Raw genomic sequence first — 20862 nt, 5'->3', positions numbered from 1 at the left:
AAAATGAAATGAGAAGCAACTGCTAAAGAGAGCTGGTTTACTTTAAATGTGTGCATTTGGGGCTTCCCTGGTGGTGCAGTGGATAAGAATCTGCCTGCCAATGCAGGGGACAAAGGTTTGATCCCTGGCCCGGGAAGATCCCCCATGCCGCGAAGCAACTAAGCCCGTGCGCCACAATACTGAGCCTGCGCCCGTGAGTCACAACTACTGAAGCCTGCGTGCCTAGAGCCCGTGCTCCGCAAGAAGAGAAGCCACCGCAATGAGAAGCCCGCGCACCACAACGACAAGTAGCCCCCGCTCGCCGCACTAGAGAAAGACTGCGCGCAGCAACGAAGACCCAACACAGCCAAAAATAAAACTTTTTTTTTAATTTTTAAAAAAAGTGTGCATTTGCAGCTTATTGTCAGCGACAGAATTTGGCGTGAAGCATTCAAGTTTTTTCCCAAGCTGCCAGCATTTTCTGATGCAATCCCATCTCTATCAGCTTTGGAAAGAAGGGCAAAGAAGAAGCAGAGTTGAAAACCAAACAAGTGCTGGCCCAGCCCCCTTAACAAACCTAGACCCCTTGCACGTGTACAGAGAGGCCAATTTCCAGAACCAAAGGAATCCTTGGGCACTACAAAGGCTCCGAGTGGCAGAATTTTTAGTAACCTTCACAGCGCTGGCAAATTATATGCGCTGGCATCCTTCAACCCCAGCCTGTGGGCATTCCTAACATGTAACAGCTCAGAGAAACCTAGATTCTGAGGAGCCTCAGCATTTCAGCAAGCTAAGTGGGTTAAGGCAGGAAAGGAGGAACCACCCCACCACCAGGACACTCCCCACACTCCTCAATTTCCGACAGTGAGAAGACCAGAATCAGCCCTAGTTATTGCTCACATTTTACAATCTGGACATCTCTCTGAATCATTCACTCTGCTAACGGAAGCTGGTCTGGGGAACTCACAGCTCCTCTATGTGCAATTCCTGTAACAGAATTATCATGAAGAATAAAAGAGTAATAAGAAACACTAAGCCGTATTCTTCCAAGGAAGGAACTGAAATACCAGGAGGCCGCTGAGAAGTCCACAGGTGTATTCAAGCAGGTGAGAGATGAGTGATGAGGTCCAGGCGGAAACCATTTTCTTCCTCCTCTGTCTAATCTTAACTAAACTTAAACATGTAGGGCTAACTAGTGGACTCACACACAGCCGGGTTCAAATCCAGGCTTAATCAGGCAAATGATCTGGGGCACGTTACAGACCCTGCAAAATGGCGGTTAACAGCCCGTACTTCATAAGGGCTGTAATGAGCATTAAACGAGATAATAAGCGTAATTTGTCCTCCGCATGACAGCACGCACTCCGTAATTGTAAGGTACCGCTAACCCCATCCTCCTCACCTCAGCCCACCCCACCTTTGGACTACAAACGCCTACAGAGGCCTTAGCATCCACTGCTTCCTGGCAGCAGACGTACAGGCATGAGCACTGGTCCTCAAGGTCCCCCGACTGGAGTGGGATTTGGCTGAGTCTGTGGCTGAAAAGCTAGAGCCCCTGGCCAAGAAAACCTAACTCTGGGCAGCAAAGGCGGATCACCAGCCAAAAGCTCGGTGGCGTCGGTTGATTACAGTGAGTCCTCTTCCTACCAACGCACTGAGGGGGTCCAAGTACATTTCCCACCCTCCAACTTGGCAGGGGAAGCGCAAAGGTGACTAAAGACGAAGAGGCTGGCAGCGGGGCCACCCAGGAGGCTGAGGCTGCGAAAGAGAGGGAACCCTGATGGAATAAGGCCCATCCCGACACGGGAGGGCCGGGAACGATCCAGCCTCTCGTCCCTCTCCTCAAGCAGGGGCCCTCGCAGCTCAAGCCTGGGAGGCTTCTCAAGAATCCCGCCACCGACCTGGCCAAGCACAAGTGGGACCCGAGGGACCGGCAGGCGGCAAGTGGGGGCCCTCGGGCGCCCCCCGGCCCCTGCTCGGGAATGTGGTCAAGGAGGGGTCACGCGGGGAGGGGCCGGGAGGCGAGGACCTGGGGAGGGGCGGGGCCCCGGAGGGGGCAAGAGGTCGGGGCCCCCGGCTTCCGAGGCTCAGAGTCCCCACCGGGCTCCCAGCCACCCGCCGAGCGCCCCCTCCAGCGGGGTCCCCGCCAGTACGGCGGGGCAGCCCCACTCCCCTTACCTGGCTCGGCTGCTCTGCCTGCTCCGAGGACGCCATCTTTCTGAGGCCTGACTAGTCTATCGCCGCTGGGCGAGGCTTCTCCCAAGCGCCCCCGCTCTCGCTCTCTCGCCCAGACTAAAGTAGCCGGAACTGAGCTGTCGATAGGGGACACCCGGGGAGGAGAGGGGAACTCCCACGTCCCCCATACCGCTCACTCTTTCCGTTAGGTCTCTGCTTTCCAGCAAGAACGATGCCTGTCCTTTTTGCTTTCTTATATGTATATTATACTTATTGAATTAAATCTCTGCCCATCTTCACAGTGCCTTGGGCACATGTAGGGACACCCTAAGTATTTAATAAATGAATGAATGGGAAGAAACCTGGAAATTAATTAATTAATTAACTGATGGTTCAGTTGGGTGCCTACCATTTGCCAGGCACTTTGGTAGCCGCGAGAAATAAAAAGATCCAAGACTCAACCCCTGTTCTCAAGTCTAGGCCAAATACACACACACACGCGGCGCGCGCGCGCGCAATTACACCTTGGAGCTAGGAGTCTGATAACGGTATGCAGGTCTATTAGGAGAACTCAGAAGAGGGGGCTTTTTGGAGAGGAGAGGCTTCTACGAACCGTTATCACTTTATAGCGGTTGAGTTGTTAGATTTTAAGCTAATTGTGAAATTATACGAAAGGGTTGCATACATTAGAACTATCAGTCAGATCCATTGCAGTTGTTTTTTGATCATTGATGGTGTATTCAAAAGGGTTGCCTCAGTTAACAATTCGTCCTACCAAACACTTTTACATGTCTTTTTCTCATAATATCTGATTTCCTTTAATAACAAAATATGAAAGAGATTGACCCTGAATGAATACGGGCTGATAATTATTCCTTGTTTATATAGAATGCCCCCTTTTTAAGCAAGGAAACTTTCTGATAATTTTTTAATTATTATTTTAATCTTAAATGTTAGTTTTTCAGGAGTGAAAAACACAGACTTTTCCATAAGTAACAGTATTAGAACAAAGACAAATATGTTGTCAAGCAGCATCTGAACAATCTCAACAGTGATGTGGTTCGCATTTACCCTTTTCCCTCTGATTTCTTTGAGACCTTAATGTTTAATCTAGTTATTTAAGCATTTCGTTCCGAGGTCCCAACCCAATTTGGAGAGCTGAAGCAGGGAATCGAAAGAGTGGAAATGTGCGAGTATCTTATGCTTCTCTGTTATGTTTTCAGCCAGACTGAAAACTACACTCAGCAATTTTTAAAACTGACTTCCTTCAGGTCAGCGTGAAGGTTGGGACATTTTATAGATCTGTTCAGGTTGGAAAGGAAAAACAAATTAACACAGTACAATGACACCGCTTTATGTATTAATATCTTACATTTATCTATATATATAGAAAGGAGTGCTCTAACAATTCAAGGGAGTATACAGGCGTGTCCTTCATAATGCAAAATAAATCCCTATTGACCTCATTTTGAACGCGCGAATGCAACTCCTTAATATAAGGCAGAAAAAAAAAAAACACCTCCGGGGTCTGAATTGCGCGACCTAAGTCAGCTTTGAACCCACAGACTACAGCTCCCGGCATGCCCCCGGGGCCGCAGGGGATTAGCCGCAACTAGAACTACATCTCCCGGCGTGCCTTGGCCCCACGCCTGATTTGCTACAGCGAGAACTACATCTCCCGGCATGCCGCGGGGGGTGGAGTTGGGTAGGACTCCCGCCTCCAGCTCCCCTGACGTCCGCGCGTCGGTCAGGTCAGATCCTGAAGATGACGGAGGTGGCCGGGGGCCCCAGCGTTCCAGAACCCAGCGAGATCCGGGCTCTAAAGCAGTGTCTCCTGTGCCGCAACCACGGCCGGGAACAGCACGGCGTGGCGGCCTCCTGCCTCGAGGAGCTGAGGAGCAAGGGTTGGCATGGGACGGGGGCGAGGACTTGGGGGGCCGGGGCCCGGGCCGAAGGGACCCGGGGCCCGGGCTGAAGGGACCCGGGGAGAGGTGGGGATGTCCGGCGGGGCAAGGCGGGGTCAGGAGAGGCGACTTGGGGCTTCTTGTCGCTCGAGTGGAGCCTTGGAACAGAGATGACTCAAGTGGGTATGGCGACTTAGCAGTTTCATAGCGTTTACAGGCGCTTTAACTTAATTTATCTTGTGTGAGATTCATATGGTGGAGAGGCAGACGAGAAGCAATATGCGAATTAAGACAGACTCTACTTCGGTGCTTCGCCTTAGATGACTCAGATTTTGGATCGAACCCAGTCCAGTGTATTCCTGCCACTCAGGTTCCCTAAGGTGGTACTGGGGCCCCCAGCTGAGCCTACGGCGGGGTGGGAGCGGGTTTCTACAGTCAGCTCTGGCAGGTACCTATGCGGTAAAGAGGGAGCTGTTACCGACCATCCGGGAGGGCCAGACAAGGCACGTCTGTTGTGAGTAACCGAGTTGACAGAAACTCTGAGCCGCATACTGTTACTAGCTGCCTGACCTTACACTTAACCATCTCTCCATCCCCAGTTTTCTCTTCAGCAAAGTGGGTGTATTTCCAGCCCTGCTCCACAGGATTGGGAGTCTGGAAGGAGATGATATATTCAAACGACTTACACGTTGCTGGCCTGTAGCAGTAAATTGCTTACTCAAAGAAGTTCTGTTGGTTAAACGTGTGTGTCATCCCCGGGCATGTAGTGGACGTCTGTGTCAGCATGTTCAGGGCTTCCCCCAGAGTCACCAAGCCCAACAGATATCAGACAGATGGCTTTCAGAGATGCAGGAACAGCCAAAGCACTCTAAATGCTTTAGTGACATGGCTTTTGCCATATAAGTGTTTACATGTTTTTTGCTTGGCATGAAGTTGCTTAAGTTTTAGTGCCCCTTCAGTGCAGTGGCTGGTTGCATTTGGCACAGAGGCTTGTGTAAGTGCTTGTGTTTCTGGAGCTCGGCCTATGCAAGGCTTGCTGTTCTATTTGGGTGGAAGACAGCATTGCCCAATGATCTTTGTAGTCTCTTGGCTACTTCTCTGCCTAGTCTAGTCCCATTAGCATTTTAGGCATTGCCATTACTCAATGGGATGGTACAGACCTGCCCTGGACAAAGCCTCTTGCCCAGTGATCATAAAGATGAAAAGCTACTGTTACAAACTTCTGCCTTCTGCTTCTCTTATACTTTCCTATAGGTTAGTAAGGCTGCAAAGAAGGATACTGCGAGAACATAAAGTCATTTTTTTTTCTTTTCTTTTTTAAAATTTTCTTCTTTTCTTTTTCTCTTTTTTCTTTGTGACATTTGACACATAGGAGAATTTGAGTAGACCACTGAGGAAATGAATGAAAGACTGCTTGTTCTCAAGGAATCAAATCAGACTTTGGTTTGTTGTTCATCCAAGTAAAGGCTCAAGTGCCTCCTAATGTGGGTGTAGAGTAGCTGAAAGAAAAACACATTTTCAAGAGCCAGACTGTGTGGGTTGAAATGCCGGCTCTGCCACTTACTGTGTGACCTTGGGCAAATTACTTAACTTCTCTGAGCCTTGGGCTTGACATCCGTAAAAATGGGAGTAACAATAGTGTCTACGTTATAGGATTGTTATGAAATTAAATGCTGTATCTGAAAAGCACTTAGTACAGTACCAGGGACATGGTAAGTGTTATATTGGTGCTAGTGGTCATCATTATAGTTATTACAGTTATTATTACCAGGGATTTTTCTAGGCTCTGGGGGCATACTTTTTTTTTTTTTAATTTATTTTTGGCTGTACTGGGTCTTCGATGCTGCGCGGGGGCTTTCTCTAGTTGAGGCAAGCGGGGGCTACTCTTCGCTGCGGTGCGCGCGCTTCTCATTGCAGTGGCTTCTCTTGTTGCGGAGCACAGGCTCTAGGCGCGCGGGCTTCAGTAGTTGCGGCACGTGGGCTCAGCAGTTGTGGCTCGCGGGCTCTAGAGCGCAGGCTCAGTAGTTGTGGCGCATGGGCTTAGTTGCTCCACGGCATGTGGGATCTTCTCGGACCAGGGCTGGAACCCGTGTCCCCTGCATTGGCAGACGGATTCTTAACCACTGCGCCACCAGGGAAGTCCCGGGGCATACATATTGAGAGTGCAAGGACAGATGTAATTTCCCTATGGATACTTGTCAATTACCAATATTTTATTCCTCTCAGCTTGTGACATTCTGGCCATTGACAAGTCCCTGGCACGAGTCACCCTGGTCCTGGCAGAGGATGGCACCGTAGTGGATGATGACGATTACTTCCTGTGTCTTCCTGCCAATACTAAGTTTGTGGCACTGGCTGGGAATGAGAAGTGGGCTTACAACAATTCAGGTAAGAAATGCTGGCCGTATATACAGTATACCATCCATCATGATTTATTTTACTGCATAGGCACCTGGTTGCTGTTTGGCTGGCTGTTTAAGCATTTATGCAGCAAACATTTACTGAGCACCTTCTGTATACCAGAGTGGTGCTGAGTCTGGGGATGAAGATGAATGAGATGGGCTCAGTCCTCAAATAACTCACAGACCAACAGCAACTAAAACGCAGCAAGGCAGAGAGATCTGTGCCGCGGGTGGGGTCAGACTGTCTGGTCTGAATCCTGGCTCTGCCATTTACTAGCCGTGTGACCTTGAGCCAGTTATCTAACGTTTCAGCCCCGTATTGAGATAATAATTACAGTACCTGTCTCCTAGCATTGTTGTAAGGATACTAGAACATAGTACATATCAAGCCAGGGCTTCTCAACAGTACTGCTGACATTTTGGGCCGGGGAATTCTTTGTCGTGGGGCTGCTGTCCTGTGTCTCGCAGGGCGTTCAGCAGCATCGCTGGCCTTTACCTACTAGGTGTCAGTAGCATCTCCTCACCCTAATTGTGACAAGCAGGAATGCCTCTAGACATTGTCACATGTCTACTGGGGGTGGGATAGGCAAAATCACTCCCAGCTGAGAACCACTGATAGAAAGCATTTAGATCTTACCGGGTACACAGTAAGACAAATAAATATTACCTGTCACCATCATTAGCATCGTCCTCACTGGAAATACAAAGGGAACTAATATTGACGGGCAAGGATCAAAGAGCTAAAGAAGTGTCTTGAGGAAAGTCCCTAGGCTACTAAAGTGAGGAAGTCACCCTTCAGCAATGGCTTTCCCAGCCACCTTTGTACGCAGGCCCAGGGGACAGCAAACAGTGGCTGCAGCTCCTCCAGTCGAGGGTAAGCCCCATCGCCCAGCACAGGAGGAGTGCCGATGAGGATGAATGATTTGCGATACAGAAATGGAACACACCCACACACACAAAACCAACCTAAAGGGAAGTGTGACAGTATCCTGGGTATGCCTAAGCATACATTGGATTTAAGTGGCTTCCTTCCATAAAAGAACAGAGAGCAGTTTCACACAGAAATAAATGGAAGATGGGGACTTCCCCGGTGGTCCAGTGGTTAAAAAAAAACCCACCTTCCAATGAAGGGGATGTGGGTTCGATCCCTGGTCGGGGAACTAAGATCCCACATGCCACGGGGCAACTAAGCCCTCACACCACAGCAACTGAGCCTGCACGCCACAACTAGAGAGCCCGCGTGCCACAAATTACAGAGCCCATGCACTCTGGAGCCCGCGCGCCACAGCAAATGATCCCTCATGCCAAACAAAGATCCCCGCGTGCTGCAGCTAAAACCTGCTGCAGCCAAAAAAAAAAAAAAAAAGAAATGGAAGATGGAACAAGAGGGAAAATTCAGGTCCTAGATGGGGATTGGCTTTCCCATGAATCCCTGAGAAAAGGTGCTTCCTTCACCATCGAAATTATTATAAGTGATCTGTCGGAAGGATGTGCCGACATCCTCGAGGTCTGAGTTGGAGGAGGAAGTGAAAACAGCACTTCCGGTTAATCTGACTCTGACTGGCATTTTCTCCCATGTATCAGATGGAGGTACGGCTTGGATTACCCAAGAGTCCTTTGACGGAGATGAAACAGACAGCGGGGCAGGGTTGAAGTGGAAGAATGTGGCCAGGCAGCTGAAAGCAGACCTGTCCAGCATCGTCTTCCTGTCCGAGGAGGACCTCCAAGTAAGCCTCCTCCGCAACCCGTAGCCACGCTCCTCCGGCCTGTGCTGCCCCCAGCGCCTTAGTTGCCATGCATCCTGCCATAATAGTTTCATCGCTTCTTAATTTTTAAGTAATTCTTAGATGACAACCAAGGTTCTTCATTTTCTAATTCTCTCACCTAGAGTAGGAAATTTTCACCCCTCACCCTGCATCAGAATCACCAGTGGAGCTTTTTAAAAACACAGACGCCAAGGCCCCACCTAGACCCATTTAGGCCCAAGGCCTGGGTCAAGGATGTACTGCTAAAGAATGCAGGTTAAATCTTAGCTCCATCTCTATGACTTTGAACTGGTAACTTAGCCTCCCTGCTTATGTTTCCTCTCCAGTAGAATTAGGATAAAAATAGTATTGTTAACTCAAAAAAATATTTATTGAGCCCTTGTCCTCTGCCTGACATGGTTCTGTGCACAGGGGTACAATGGTGAACAAGCCAGACACAGTCCCTGCTCTAATGGAACTCGAGTCCTGGTGGAAGGAGGCAGACAAAATAAGCAGCATGTCAGACAGGGCAGTGTGCCAAGGGTGATGGGAAGCCTCCTGAAAGGAGGTGACCTTTTGGTAATTTTTTAAACTTGTATATTTATTTTGAATAAATCATATTAATACTTTCAACATGGTTCAGAATCCAAGAGGTATAGAAGGATACACAGGTAGCCAGAAAGTAAAACAACCCAAATGTCCGTCAGCTGATAACTAGATAAATAAAATGTGGTACATCCAAACAATGGAATATATTATTCAGCCATAAAAAGGAATGGAGTATTAATACATGCTACAACATGGATAAAACTTGAAAACATTATGCTAAGTGAAAGAAGCCAGACATGAAAGGCCACATATTTTATGATTGCATTTATATGAAATGGCCAGAATACACAAGTCCGTAGAAATAGCAGGTAGATTAGTGGTTGCCTAGGGATGGGGTTGGTGGGGAGTTTTGGGAGGAATAAGGAGGAACTACTAATGGGTACAGTTCTTTCTGGGGTGGTGAATATGTTCTAAGACTGATTGTGGTGGTGATTGCACTATCACAAGAAGACCACTAATTATACTGAAACCCACTGAATTATACACTTTATTTATATGGGTGAATTGTATAGTATATTAACTAAATCCCGATAAAGCTGGGTTTTTTGGGGGTTTTTTTGGCCACAGGGCATGTGGGATCTTAGTTCCCTGACCAGGAATCGAAGCCACGTGCCCTGCATTGGAAGCATGGAGTCTTAACCACTGGACCATCAGGGAAATCCCTCAATTAAGCTGTTTAGAAAAAAAAGGATATACAGGAAAAGTCTGACTCCTGCCCCCAGCCACCCAACTTCCCCTTCCTGGAGACAACCAATCTGTCAGTTTCCCTTTCCAGAGATTTTTTTTTTTTTTTTTTTTTTTTTTACCCTTCAAAAAGACTTTATTGATTTACATAATCACAATAGTGTATGCGCGCCCACTGACCCACACCCTCACTAACACTGCATATTATAGGACATTTAAATTTTTGTTAATCCAAGAGCTCATTTTAATCTACATTCCCTGAGAATTTGTTGAGTAAATTACCTGCTTAAATACTTTTTTTTTTAACATCTTTATTGAAGTATAATTGCTTTACAATGGTGTGTTAGTTCCTGCTTTAAAACAAAGTGAATCAGTTATACATATACATATGTTCCCATATCTCTTCTCTCCAGAGATATTTTATATACAAACAAATACATAAGTGTTTTCACCTCCTCCCCTATATCACACAAGTGGAAGCATCTCTACTCTGTTTTAATTTTTTTTTTTTTTTTTTTTTTTTTATTTTTGGCTGTGTTGGGTCTTCATTGCTGAGCACAGGCTTTCTCTAGTTGCAGTGAGTGGGGGCCACTCCTCGTTGTGGTGCGCGGGCTTCTCATTGCGGTGGCTTCTCTTGTTGCAGAGCACGGGCTCTAGGCATGCGGGCTTCAGTAGTTGTGGCTCGCGGGCTCAGTAGCTGTGGCTCCTGGGCTCTAGAGCGCAGGCTCAGTAGTTGTGGCACACGGGCTTAGTTGCTCCACAGCATGTGGGATCTTCCCAGACCAGGCTTGAACCCGTGACCCCTGCATTGGCAGGCAGATTCTTAACCACTGTGCCACCAGGGAAGCCCTCTACTCTGTCTTAAAGAAAGATTTGGAAAGTATTCCAGATCAGTTTATAAAAGACATCCTCACCTCTTTTTCACCACTGCATAATATTCCATTTCATGCCTGTACCATGACTTATTTAATGAGACTCCCCCACTGGGGGACATGTGGGTTGTCATCAGTCTTGCTATTCTAGTCAGTGCTGCAAAAAGCTTAGATCAGTGTCATTTTGCACACATGCTTGTGCATAGAATAAATTCATAGAATTTAGTTGAGAAACATTGGCAGGTCCCAAGAGGAGACCCTGAAGGACAAGAGGAAGCCTGCCATGGAAAGGCTGGGGCCAGAGTGTTCCAGGCAGAGGGAGGGCAGGAGCAAGCTTGATTTTTTTCTTTCTTGTTTTTCCTGTTTTATGAAACAGAAAGGGGGGACTTCTCTGGCAATCCAGTGGTTAAGACTCTGCGCTTCCACTGCTGGGGGCGTAAGTTCGATCCCTGGTTGGGGAACTAAGATCCCACATGCCCCATGGCCAAAAAAAAAGAAACAGAAAGGGGTCCTGAGATCCCTTCCCATCCCAACAGACTAGCATATTATGATACCCCTAGAATAAGGAGCACAGCCGTCCTTACCGAAACAGGGACACCAGAATGTAAGTGAGCCTGGCCCTGACAGCTAGGCTCCACGGGGAAGCTTAGGACAGGAGCTTGCAGAGGCCGGCCACGCAACAGGTAGAGGAAAGGAACCACCGTCTCGGGGACCATGGGGAGTGAGAACAGATGGGAGCGAAGGGAGGAGCACAGGGGTCAATTACACAGCGTCCTGAGGATTAGAACTAAGACTGACTGATCCTGGGGACGTTATTAACTGCTCTTGCCTCACTTTCCTCATCTGTGTAAGGTGGTGGTAATACTAGTACTTACCTCGGAAGGTTTGTACTTCTTGAATTTTGAACCTTGTGAATGTATATTAATACTACTTGTTCGAAAATTGATGCAATATGAAAGTTAAGGATAATTTATAAAGTCACCTCTTCAAAGAGGCCTTTCCCAATCTAGAGCAGCCCTCCTCGTCACTTTCTGTCCTAAGAGTTTTACATCAGTTTTCTCACTGATACATGGTAGTGCTCGAGAAATGCAAACGCTTATTATTGTATTTCTTATTAAGCTCCATATTCTAATCTGCAGCTGAAGTTAGATTTACTCTCCAAGAATTTCAACAGTTTGATCTTTTCTCTTATGAAGACTATTTTTATTTTTTATTATTTTTTTAGTTTTTAATTATTATTTTTTTTAATTTATTTTTGTCTGCCTTGGGTCTTCATTGCTGCACATGGGCTTTCTCTAGTTGTGGCGAGCGGGGGCTACTCTTCGTTGCAGTGCACGGGCTTCTCATTGCGGTGGCTTCTCTTGTTGTGGAACACGGGCTGCACAGGCTTCAGTAGTTGTGGCATGAGGGCTCAGTAGCTGTGGCGCACGGGCTTAGTTGCTCCACGGCATGTGGGACCTTCCCGGACAAGGGCTCGAACCCGTGTCCCCTGAATTGGCAGGCAGATTCTTAACCACTGTGCCACCAGGGAAGCCCTGAAGACTATTTTTAATCTAGTGCTGTATATGCCGAAAGATTGAGCCTTCTTAAGATCTAGGGTATGATAAGTGAGGTCTCCCTTATTTCACAGACTGAACACGTCATTTAAAAGCTGAGTAGTTTATATTTGAAAAATAGTCGTTCAAAGTACAAACATGTATAATAAAAATGTTTAAGGTTAAAACCATCAGAAAGACATTTGCTTGAAACAGCCTCATACTGATTCATTGTACAAGTGATCATACACCTCCTCCTTTATATTCTGTACAATGGGTTATTTAATATCAGGATTTTGTTTTGTTTTAATTTTTATTTGGAGTATAGTTACTTACAATATTGTTTTAGTTTCTGCTGTACAGCAAAGTGAATCAGTTATACATATACATATATCCACTCTTTTTTGATTCTTTTCCCAAATTGGTCATTACGGAGTATTGAGTAGAGTTCCCTGTGCTGTACAGTAGGTCATTATTAGTTATCTATTTTGTATATAGTAGTGTGTATATGTCAATCCCAGTCTCCCAATTTATCCCTCTTCCCCTTCCCCCCCCCCCCCAGTAACCATAAGTTTGTTTTCTACATCTGTGACTCTATTTCTGTTTGGTTTGTTTTTAATAAGGCACTAAGGCAATATTTTCCTAATTTTTTCACCAGAGGAAAACTGAAAAAATTACATGCCTCTTTCCTGACTTTCAGGCAGCCATATTAGGTAACTTTGGGCACTAGATGAAATGAGTCTGCAAAATTGATGTATTTGAGAGCTGTAACATCACGTTTAGAAACTACTTTCCAATTTCTTAAAGTCTGTATTTGTTTGTCAGATGCTTATTGATGTCCCATGTTCAGAGCTGGCTCAGGAACTCAGCCAAAGTCATGTCGCAGTCCAGGGGCTCCAGAACACCCTCCAGCAGGTCCTTGACCAGAGGGAGGAAGCCCGTCAGTCCAAGCAGCTCTTGGAGCTTTACCTCCGGGCTTTGGAGAAGGAGGGCAGCATCCTGTTGAAGCAGCAAGGTAGGATTCATCGGCTGGGGGAGTTACACTGAGAAGTCAGTAGAGCCTCTCTTTGAGAGAGAGCCAGATGCTTACCATGTGGTCAAACACAGTGAAGCCACAGCTGCTGGCATCTTGAGATGACAGGCTTCTGTCTGCCCAGCTGATTGCTCTGGCTGGATGTTGGTATGGCTGTATGTGTACATGGTGTGCTGATCTCTGTCTCACATCTGCTTTGCAGAGTCCAAAGCTGGCCTTGGTGATGAGAGGGATGCAGTTGACACGGGTATTGGAGAGAGCTCCTCCGAAATTGCACTTACGAGCCAGATCCTTACTGCGCTGAAGGAGAAACCCGCTCCAGAGCTGAGTTTGTCTAGTCAAGATTTGGAGGTGGGCGAGCACCAGGGACCCTGACCTTTGCAAGGAGAGGCTTGTATCAGGTTTTTTTCACCTCTGCAGACCTTGAATCGTAGCTGTCAATTTGCCCAGTATTATATGCAAAGCATTTGCAAATTTGCATCTCATTTAATCCAAATCTTAAACAAAATGGGTGCACTCCCTCAGATCATCAAACATTATTTTCTGGTCCAAAGTAGGTAATGAAGTGTCTGACCCCGACAGGGAGGAATAGCAGGACTCAGGCTTCTGAGATGCATCTATCAGTGGTTGAAAAAGATCCATAGGCCATAGAAGCACATAAAATATCCTTGAGAAAGGCCCACTCGAGGGGATCGTCTTGCACTCTCAGACCAGGGAACTGGAGGCTTGATGAAGGGAACCCGTCAAAGTGGGTGTTCCTTCTTTCTTTCTTTTTTTTGGGGGGGGGGGATTTGCTGTAGCTTGTGTTTTTGTTTCATCAGTTGTTTCACAGTTATTTTATTTTGTTTTATTTTTGGCCATGCCGAGTGGCATGTGGGATCTTAGTTCCCCGACCAGGGATCAAACCTGTGCCCCCTGCAGTGGGAGTGCAGAACCTTAACCACTGGACTGCCAGGGAAGTCCCTGGGTGCTCCTTCTTATGCTTCACCCTTGTCCCTGTTCCCAGTACTTCCTTGGTGTAGCTAGAAGGGAAAGAAGCTGTACTGACTTGAGCTTGGCTAAATTTCCTGTGTGCGGAGGACTTTATTGTTGCTCCAAGTAAACTACTCTCTAGAGGTCCTTTCCTGTTGGTGTTGTATGGTGAGACGAGGCCTGTGACAATTGAATATGAAGGAGACCTGGCATTTCAGCATAAAGACATGACATAGACTCATATTGCCAATTCTCACCCCCCTAAAGAAAATCACGAGAGCAGCAGAGGTGCTGGTTCTTAATGGTTCTTACTCTTGCCGCAGTTGGTTGCCAAGGAGGACCCTAAAGCATTGGCTGTTGCTTTGAACTGGGACATAAAGAAGACGGAAGCTGTTCAACAGACCTGTAATCAGGAACTTAGCCTGCGCCTCCAGCAGGTACAGAGCTTGTATTCTCTGAGGAGCATTTCAGCAAGGAAGAGTTCGCTGCCTGGAGAAGTGCAGAATCCCAAACAAGCCAAACGAGACCCCACATAGCTGGCAGCCAGAAATATGCCAAAGAAAACCTTAGGTTTTGTGTCAGTGTCAGTAAATACCTTCAGCCTAATCTTTGTAGCTCCCTACATACTCCTCTACCCCCTGCCTTCCAGAATGTTCTCCTGGAACAGGCTGGAAGACAGGCTTCATACCCTTTCCAGAAAAGCTATTCCAGATCTCCACATGGGCTCTCCGACCTATTTTGAACCATAGAGCTGCACCAGCAATATCCCACCTCCTCTAATTGCAAGTTCTTATGTTCTCTAACAGTAGTTGTAAAGGGCAGGGAAAAGAAATTGTCATATTTCAGACCCACTATTCTTTTTTTTTTTTTTTTACTTTTTTTCTTCTGCATCAGATAAATGGTATATCTCTTTCACGATACAGTCTGTTGAACTATGCAACCATCATAGTAATAGACCCACTATTCTTATTCTAAAGATGGAACGGTAGAATTTTAAACACAAATAACAGTAGAGAAGATGACATATCAGAGTGTTGATTATGGCCACAATCTTGTTTCTCAAGTTAAGGAATTTTTTCATTTGTTTTAAAGGCACGTATTAAATTTGCAGACCATAGGGACATACGGAGTGTAATTCACCATTTCTAATATCTAATTCAGTATTGTGAAATTATATGCATTACCACTGTGAAACTTTTCAGTTTTCTTATGTGTTTTATCAGCAGGGGGTATAAAAATAAAAAGGTCATTAAATCAATCTCCATAAGATATGACTCCAGTATGAAATTAGAACACTCCCTGACACCATGCACAAAAATGAACTCAAAATGGATTAAAGACCTAAGTGTAAGGCCAGACACTATCAAACTCTTAGAGGAAAACATAGGCAGAACACTCTATGACATACATCACAGCAAGATTCTTTTTGACCCAGCTCCTAGAGAAATGGAAATAAGAACACAAATAAACAAATGGGACCTAATGAAACTTAAAAGCTTTTGCACAGCAAAGGAAACCATAAACAAGACCAAAAGACAACCATCAGAATGGGAGAAAATATTTGCAAATGAAGCAACTGACAAAGGATTACTCTCCAAGATTTACAAGCAGCTCATGCAGCTCAATAACAAAAAAACGAACAACCCAATCCAAAAATGGGCAGAAGACCTAAATAGACATTTCTCCAAAGAAGATATACAGATTGCCAACAGACTCATGAAAGAATGCTCAACATCATTAATCATTAGAGAAATGCAAATCAAAACTACAATGAGGGATCACCTCACAACAGTCAGAATGGCCATCATCAAAAAAATCTAGAAACAATAAATGCTGGAGAGGGTGTGGAGGAAAGAGAACACTCTTGCACTGTTGGTGGGAATGTAAATTGATATAGCCACTATGGAGAACAGTATGGAGGTTCCTTAAAAAACTACAAGTAGAACTACCATACGACCCAGCAATCCCACTACTGGGCATATACCCTGAGAAAAACCATAGTTCAAAAAGAGTCATGTACCAAAATGTTCATTGCAGCTCTATTTACAATAGCCAGGACATGGAAGCAACCTAAATGTCCATCGACAGATGAATGGATAAAGAAGATGTGGCACATATATACAATGGAATATTACTCAGCCATAAAAAGAAATGAAATGGAGGTATTTGTAATGAGGTGGATGGAGTTAGAGTCTGTCATACAGAGTGAAGTAAGTCAGAAAGAGAAAAACAAATACAGTATGCTAACACATATATATGGAATCTAAGGGGAAAAAAAAAAAAGGCCATGAAGAACCTAGTGGCAAGTTGGGAATAAAGACACAGACCTACTAGAGAATGGACTTGAGGATATGGGGAGGGGGAGGGGTGAGATGTGACAGAGTGAGAGAGTGTCATGGACATATATACACTACCAAATGTAAAATAGATAGCTAGTGGGAAGCAGCCGCATAGCACAGGGAGATCAGCTCGGTGCTTTGTGACCACCTAGAGGGGTGGGATGGGGAGGGTGGGAGGGAGGGAGATGCAAGAGGGAAGAGATATGGGAACATATGTATAACTGATTCACTTTGTTATAAAGCAGAGACTAACACACCATTGTAAAGCAATTATACTTCAATAAAGATGTTTAAAAAAAAAAAAAAAAAGATATGACTCCAGGTCTCTCTGGGTGCAAAGCAGAGACTTCTGGTTTATATTCCCCGTTTCTGTACACGCTTGTTCTTCGGGTTTTGTAATCTACAATACAGTCTCTCTTGCAGGGAAAAGATAATTAGTTACTGACTTATTTGACTTACTTTTTAAGCATCTTAGAGGAAAATAGAATGCTATTAAGAGATACATTGGCTAATTATTAAGTAAAGAAATATAACAATAAGTAAGTCCTAGGGCGAGGGAGAGGTACAGAAAACAAACAGAACAAAAAGAACTGTTCCCTTCTCCTATGCCCTTCCTCAAGGAGGACTCAGACCTACTCAGCATACTCTTACTAATGCCTTACGCTTTTGCTTCTCAGTTATTAGCCCCAGTATTTCTTCTTTAATAGCATATTTTATAATGTCTTCTTAATTATCCTTAAATGAAAGCCAGAGCCGATAACCTACCTATGTGCATACCTTCATCAACATAATACCCCCAAATGTAGTATTTCAGAAGAAATAAAGGAAAATAATTTCCAACAGAATGGTGTGTATCTCAGTATGTCACTTTCTGGAGACGACCATACGAAAGGCATGATGAAGCTGTCAGATGCTTGTACTTTTACCCATTGAATTACTGTGAACTTGTTAGAGGCAGCCAAGCACGGTGTGTAGTGACTGTCAACTCAAATACCACAAGCAGCATTGCCCTTTGTAATGGGATTTCCCAAAACAGTGACGTTCTGGACAGAGTAACACATCTATCCTCCATTTACAAGGTGGCTGCATTCTTGATAGATCCAGTGAACGTTAAAACCGGAAAAAATACTTTGTATTTACATATAAAACAGAATTAGGTTTGGGGCTAATTTGGAAGAGGTTTTCATCCCTATGAACATCCAGAATGACATATAAAAGTCAGGTAGGGGGAAAACGTCACGTGGGATATGGGATGATTCTTCATTGTGTGGAACAGTCATGTGCTTTGCAGGAAGACGAGCATCCCACTTCCCACCCCACCCACTCCATGCCAGTAGCAGCCTCCAGGTACTGAGGCAACTGAAAACAGCCCCACACATTTTCAGAATGCCCCTGGAGGGGCAGTAATGCCAGTTGAGGATTTTTATAGCAGTTTGTAGTCTGCTCTGTGCCAGCACCTACCACATTGGCGCCTCAAAACTGAGTGAGCTAAGCAGGGTGTGGCTTGTTGCCTCTCATTTTATGCATGAGCAAAGTTGTGATCAGGGAGGGTCAATGACTTGCCTCATGTCACAAGGCTAATTGGAGGGCCAGGGTTCAAAGGCAGGTCTTCTGGTTCTAATTCCAGTGTTCTTTCTACTTATTTGCATTTTCTCTTAAGTCCACATACTCTTTCCTACTCTACATCCAGATGACTGGTTTTGTTAATACCAATGGAATAAGTTGGAGTCAGCTCCAACTGGAAAAGGCCTAATATGTCTGCAACATGATTGCCCAAAGATTTCTAACTGTAGTCATTGTGCTGGTGGCGTAAGAGAAGTGAATCAGCCTTGTGAACGCTGTGTAGTTAGCCCAGTAGTAAAGGAAGCCTGTATTCCAGAAATAATAGAATAGCATCTCTATTCACCAATTCTGCAACATTTCCATCTTTGCCCTGCTGAATGAAAAATGTTTTCTTCAGTTATTTCTGTCAAATACACAGTAGAGCTTTAGTTGACTGGCCTGGGTGTTGGTATTGGTCTTCTGTACTTGAAACAAACCCACCAAGCATCTCAGCTGCATAGGAGAGTGGAAAAAGTACTATGGGTTTTGGAGTACAGACCCACGTTGAGTCTAACCTTATGGGACAGTAGTTTCCAAAAATGTAAGGTTAGCCTAAGGCCCCAAGATTGAAAGGGTTAAATGAAGTTAAGTATGAGGAAGAGCACAGAACCCAGCACAGAGTCAATGTAGGGAGTGGGTCCCTTCACCTCCCCAGGGCCAGAGATGGGGGCAGGAGCAAAGACCTTAGTCTGCAAACCCTAGACCAAATGTGGAGTGAGAGTTATTTTGCCCCAGCTGCCACTTACCTTCCTTACACCACTGTGCCTCCAGGCCTTCTAGAATAGAAATGTAGCAGCACAGCAATGTGTCTAAAAATAGGAGAGGAGAGAGAGAGAGAGCAGGGCATGCCTGTTCTTACGTTAGGAGAAAAGAACGTCAAAGAAAGCAACTGGGACTAATGAACTCTACATTAGCCATATTCCATTCTTTCAACTCAAGTCAAATGTCGGTCCCCATTAGGCAACTGGCTTTGACAGGAGCTGTGCTAATTACCACTTACCAACCTTTAATTTCTGGGTAAAAGCAAAAGGAAAAAAACTAATGGATTTTTCATTTTCCAGAGAGAAAGGAATAAAATAATAGTAGTCTGTTAAAAAAATACATTAATGGGCTTCCCTGGTGGCGCAGTGGTTGAGAATCTGCCTGCTAATGCAGGGGACACGGGTTCGAGCCCTGGTCTGGGAAGATCCCACATGCCACGGAGCAGCTGGGCCCGTGAGCCACAATTGCTGAGCCTGCGCGTCTGGAGCCTGTGCCCCGCGACGGGAGGGGCCGCGATAGAGAAAGGCCCGCGCACCGCGATGAAGAGCGGTCCCCGCACCGCGATGAAGAGTGGCCCCCGCTTGCCGCAACTGGAGAAAGCCCTCGCACGAACCGAAGACCCAACACAGCCAAAAATAAATAAATAAATAAATAAATAAGAAAATCCTTTAAAAAAAAAAAAAAAATACATTAATTACAAGAATTATTAATGTGCCTTTACTAACCAGATTTTTTAATTTCCTAATTATCTAGTTTTTTATTATCTTTTTTTTTTTTTTTTGCCTTCAGGGTTTTTTTATTTTGGTGTATTTATAGGGTTTTGCCTTAAATTATTTTGGCTATGTCTTATATTAAGGTTTTTAAGTAATAAAGGGGGGGGGGTGGAGTCCTCCATCCTATTCGGAAGCTTCCAATGAAGGGAACAGATTCACTCCTCCCCAGGAGCTGCATTAAATTTTCAGACTGCAGATCCTTAAAGTTAGCTGTTTGCTCAAACTAAGTCAGACAACACTTCCACAATTATAAGGAAGTGAACCAACAGGTTAATGCAGGGCTATGGGATTTTCTTCGGTATTTTCTAGTATCATGTTACAAGAACTATCACCAAGAAAATTCTAGCTTTTTCTCCAGCTTACAATTATTTTAATAAGACAAACACGTATCTGTTCACTTAACTATTTAATTATAAATAGAAAGGATAATTTCGTGTTAATTTTTATTAGGGTTATGAGAAGCTAGAAATAGTGGGTTGCCCAGCTGTCCTTTGCCTCTTCCTTCCTCGTCTAGAAACAGAAAACTTCCTTCTTTTTCAGAGCTAAATGACATTTCCTCTTCTGATTTGTTCAAAAGCGAATCCCTATCTCTATCGAAGAAGCTGGCTGTTATTAAGATGTGGGTTATCCCTTCAGCAGGCGCTGTCAATTCCAGGTGTTTACGTATCTCCCATGAGCTCACTGGTCTGACTGTCCACTGAAACGGTTTGCTGTCAGCACTGACATGTGAATACTCTGAAAGGATTCCTGTCGAATGCTTATGCCACATCAATTCTTCCTTAGCAGTTAAGGGTCTGTTCTGGTGACAAATACTGGAAATAAATGCAAGAGAATGAATTAGAAGTTGTCCAGGTCTTGATGTCCTAGATCTACACATTTGACTATACTGAACTACACAAAGGTAGACTTTAAGATGGTAGGAAATCACCCTAATTTACCCATTTTACCCTAATTTATTAATCATGAGCATTTTACTCTAGTCTAACATGCAGTTGATGCCAGTTAACATTTTATCAAGGCCCCTGAACTAAGGTAGGCTTAAACTTGATGAATTTCCTGGCAGTGTCATTAGCATAGCTTCATTTCCTTCAGATATTACTTAGTTAAAATTTACAGGGCCATCCCTGGTGGTCCAGTGGTTAAGACTCCGTGCTTCCACTGCAGGGTCACAGGTTCGATCCCTGGTCAGGGAACTAAGATCCCGCATGCTACACGGTGTGGCCAAAAAAAAAAAACAAAAGTTACAATCTCCAGTCTTAAGGACTGTGTATGTATGACCCCAACTGAAACTGAAAAACAGCATGCTTTTCTTCTAGAACAAACTTCAGTTCTGAAGGTTAGCTGGCCTTTCAGGCAGGCATCTTCCACCAGCGCACTGACCCAATTACTGGTCTCTGAAAGCTGCTGTGTTTGGAAATGTGGATGCTATTAAGGCACTTCCATCACATTATACTTTACTCAGCTAGTAATTATGAA

The 20862-nt window shown here is 45.0% G+C and overlaps 2 protein-coding genes and 1 non-coding gene across 5 annotated transcripts in view; 1 reads left to right on the top strand and 2 right to left on the bottom strand.

Annotated features, from left to right (window-relative positions):
• PEX14 (peroxisomal biogenesis factor 14) overlaps positions 1 to 2267 on the bottom strand; it is a 139060-nt gene extending 136793 nt beyond the window's left edge. For 2 of the 3 annotated variants that reach the window (XM_028163483.2, XM_057558574.1), the window contains exon 1: positions 2158 to 2192. Coding sequence is in view for 1 of the 3 variants with exons in the window: in XM_007170074.3 (XP_007170136.1) it covers positions 2158 to 2193 (36 nt within the window). In the remaining 2 variants the exon portion in view is untranslated. Of the gene's footprint in view, positions 1 to 2157 lie in introns of all 3 variants that reach the window. The other variant, XM_007170074.3, reaches the window with a different exon arrangement.
• A 1607-nt stretch (positions 2268 to 3874) lies between these two features.
• On the top strand, positions 3875 to 15168 carry DFFA (DNA fragmentation factor subunit alpha). Its single transcript, XM_007170003.2, has 6 exons — positions 3875 to 4058; positions 6285 to 6446; positions 8045 to 8187; positions 12731 to 12920; positions 13141 to 13289; positions 14234 to 15168. Exons 1-6 carry the CDS (start codon positions 3920 to 3922, stop codon positions 14444 to 14446), a joined length of 996 nt encoding a protein of 331 aa, XP_007170065.1. The 5' UTR covers positions 3875 to 3919; the 3' UTR covers positions 14447 to 15168.
• Positions 14794 to 14862, bottom strand: LOC114236290 (small nucleolar RNA SNORD77). Its single transcript, XR_003622257.1, has one exon. It is a non-coding gene; the product is annotated as a small nucleolar RNA SNORD77 (small nucleolar RNA).
• Positions 15169 to 20862: the final 5694 nt, after the last annotated feature.

The sequence above is a fragment of the Balaenoptera acutorostrata genome, chromosome 1 (genome assembly GCF_949987535.1).
Source record: "Balaenoptera acutorostrata chromosome 1, mBalAcu1.1, whole genome shotgun sequence".
Lineage (NCBI taxonomy): Eukaryota > Metazoa > Chordata > Mammalia > Artiodactyla > Balaenopteridae > Balaenoptera > Balaenoptera acutorostrata.
The sequence above is the reverse complement of the archived record's forward strand: the minus strand, read 5'-3'. Positions and strand labels throughout refer to the sequence as shown.

Coding starts and splice junctions, on each gene's coding strand:
- DFFA (XM_007170003.2), top strand. CDS start 3,920: ATGACGGAGGTGGCCGGGGGCCCCAGCGTTCCAGAACCCAGCGAGATC. Junction 4,059..6,284: donor CGAGGAGCTGAGGAGCAAGG/GTTGGCATGGGA, acceptor TATTCCTCTCAG/CTTGTGACATTCTGGCCATT. Junction 13,290..14,233: donor TGTCTAGTCAAGATTTGGAG/GTGGGCGAGCAC, acceptor CTCTTGCCGCAG/TTGGTTGCCAAGGAGGACCC.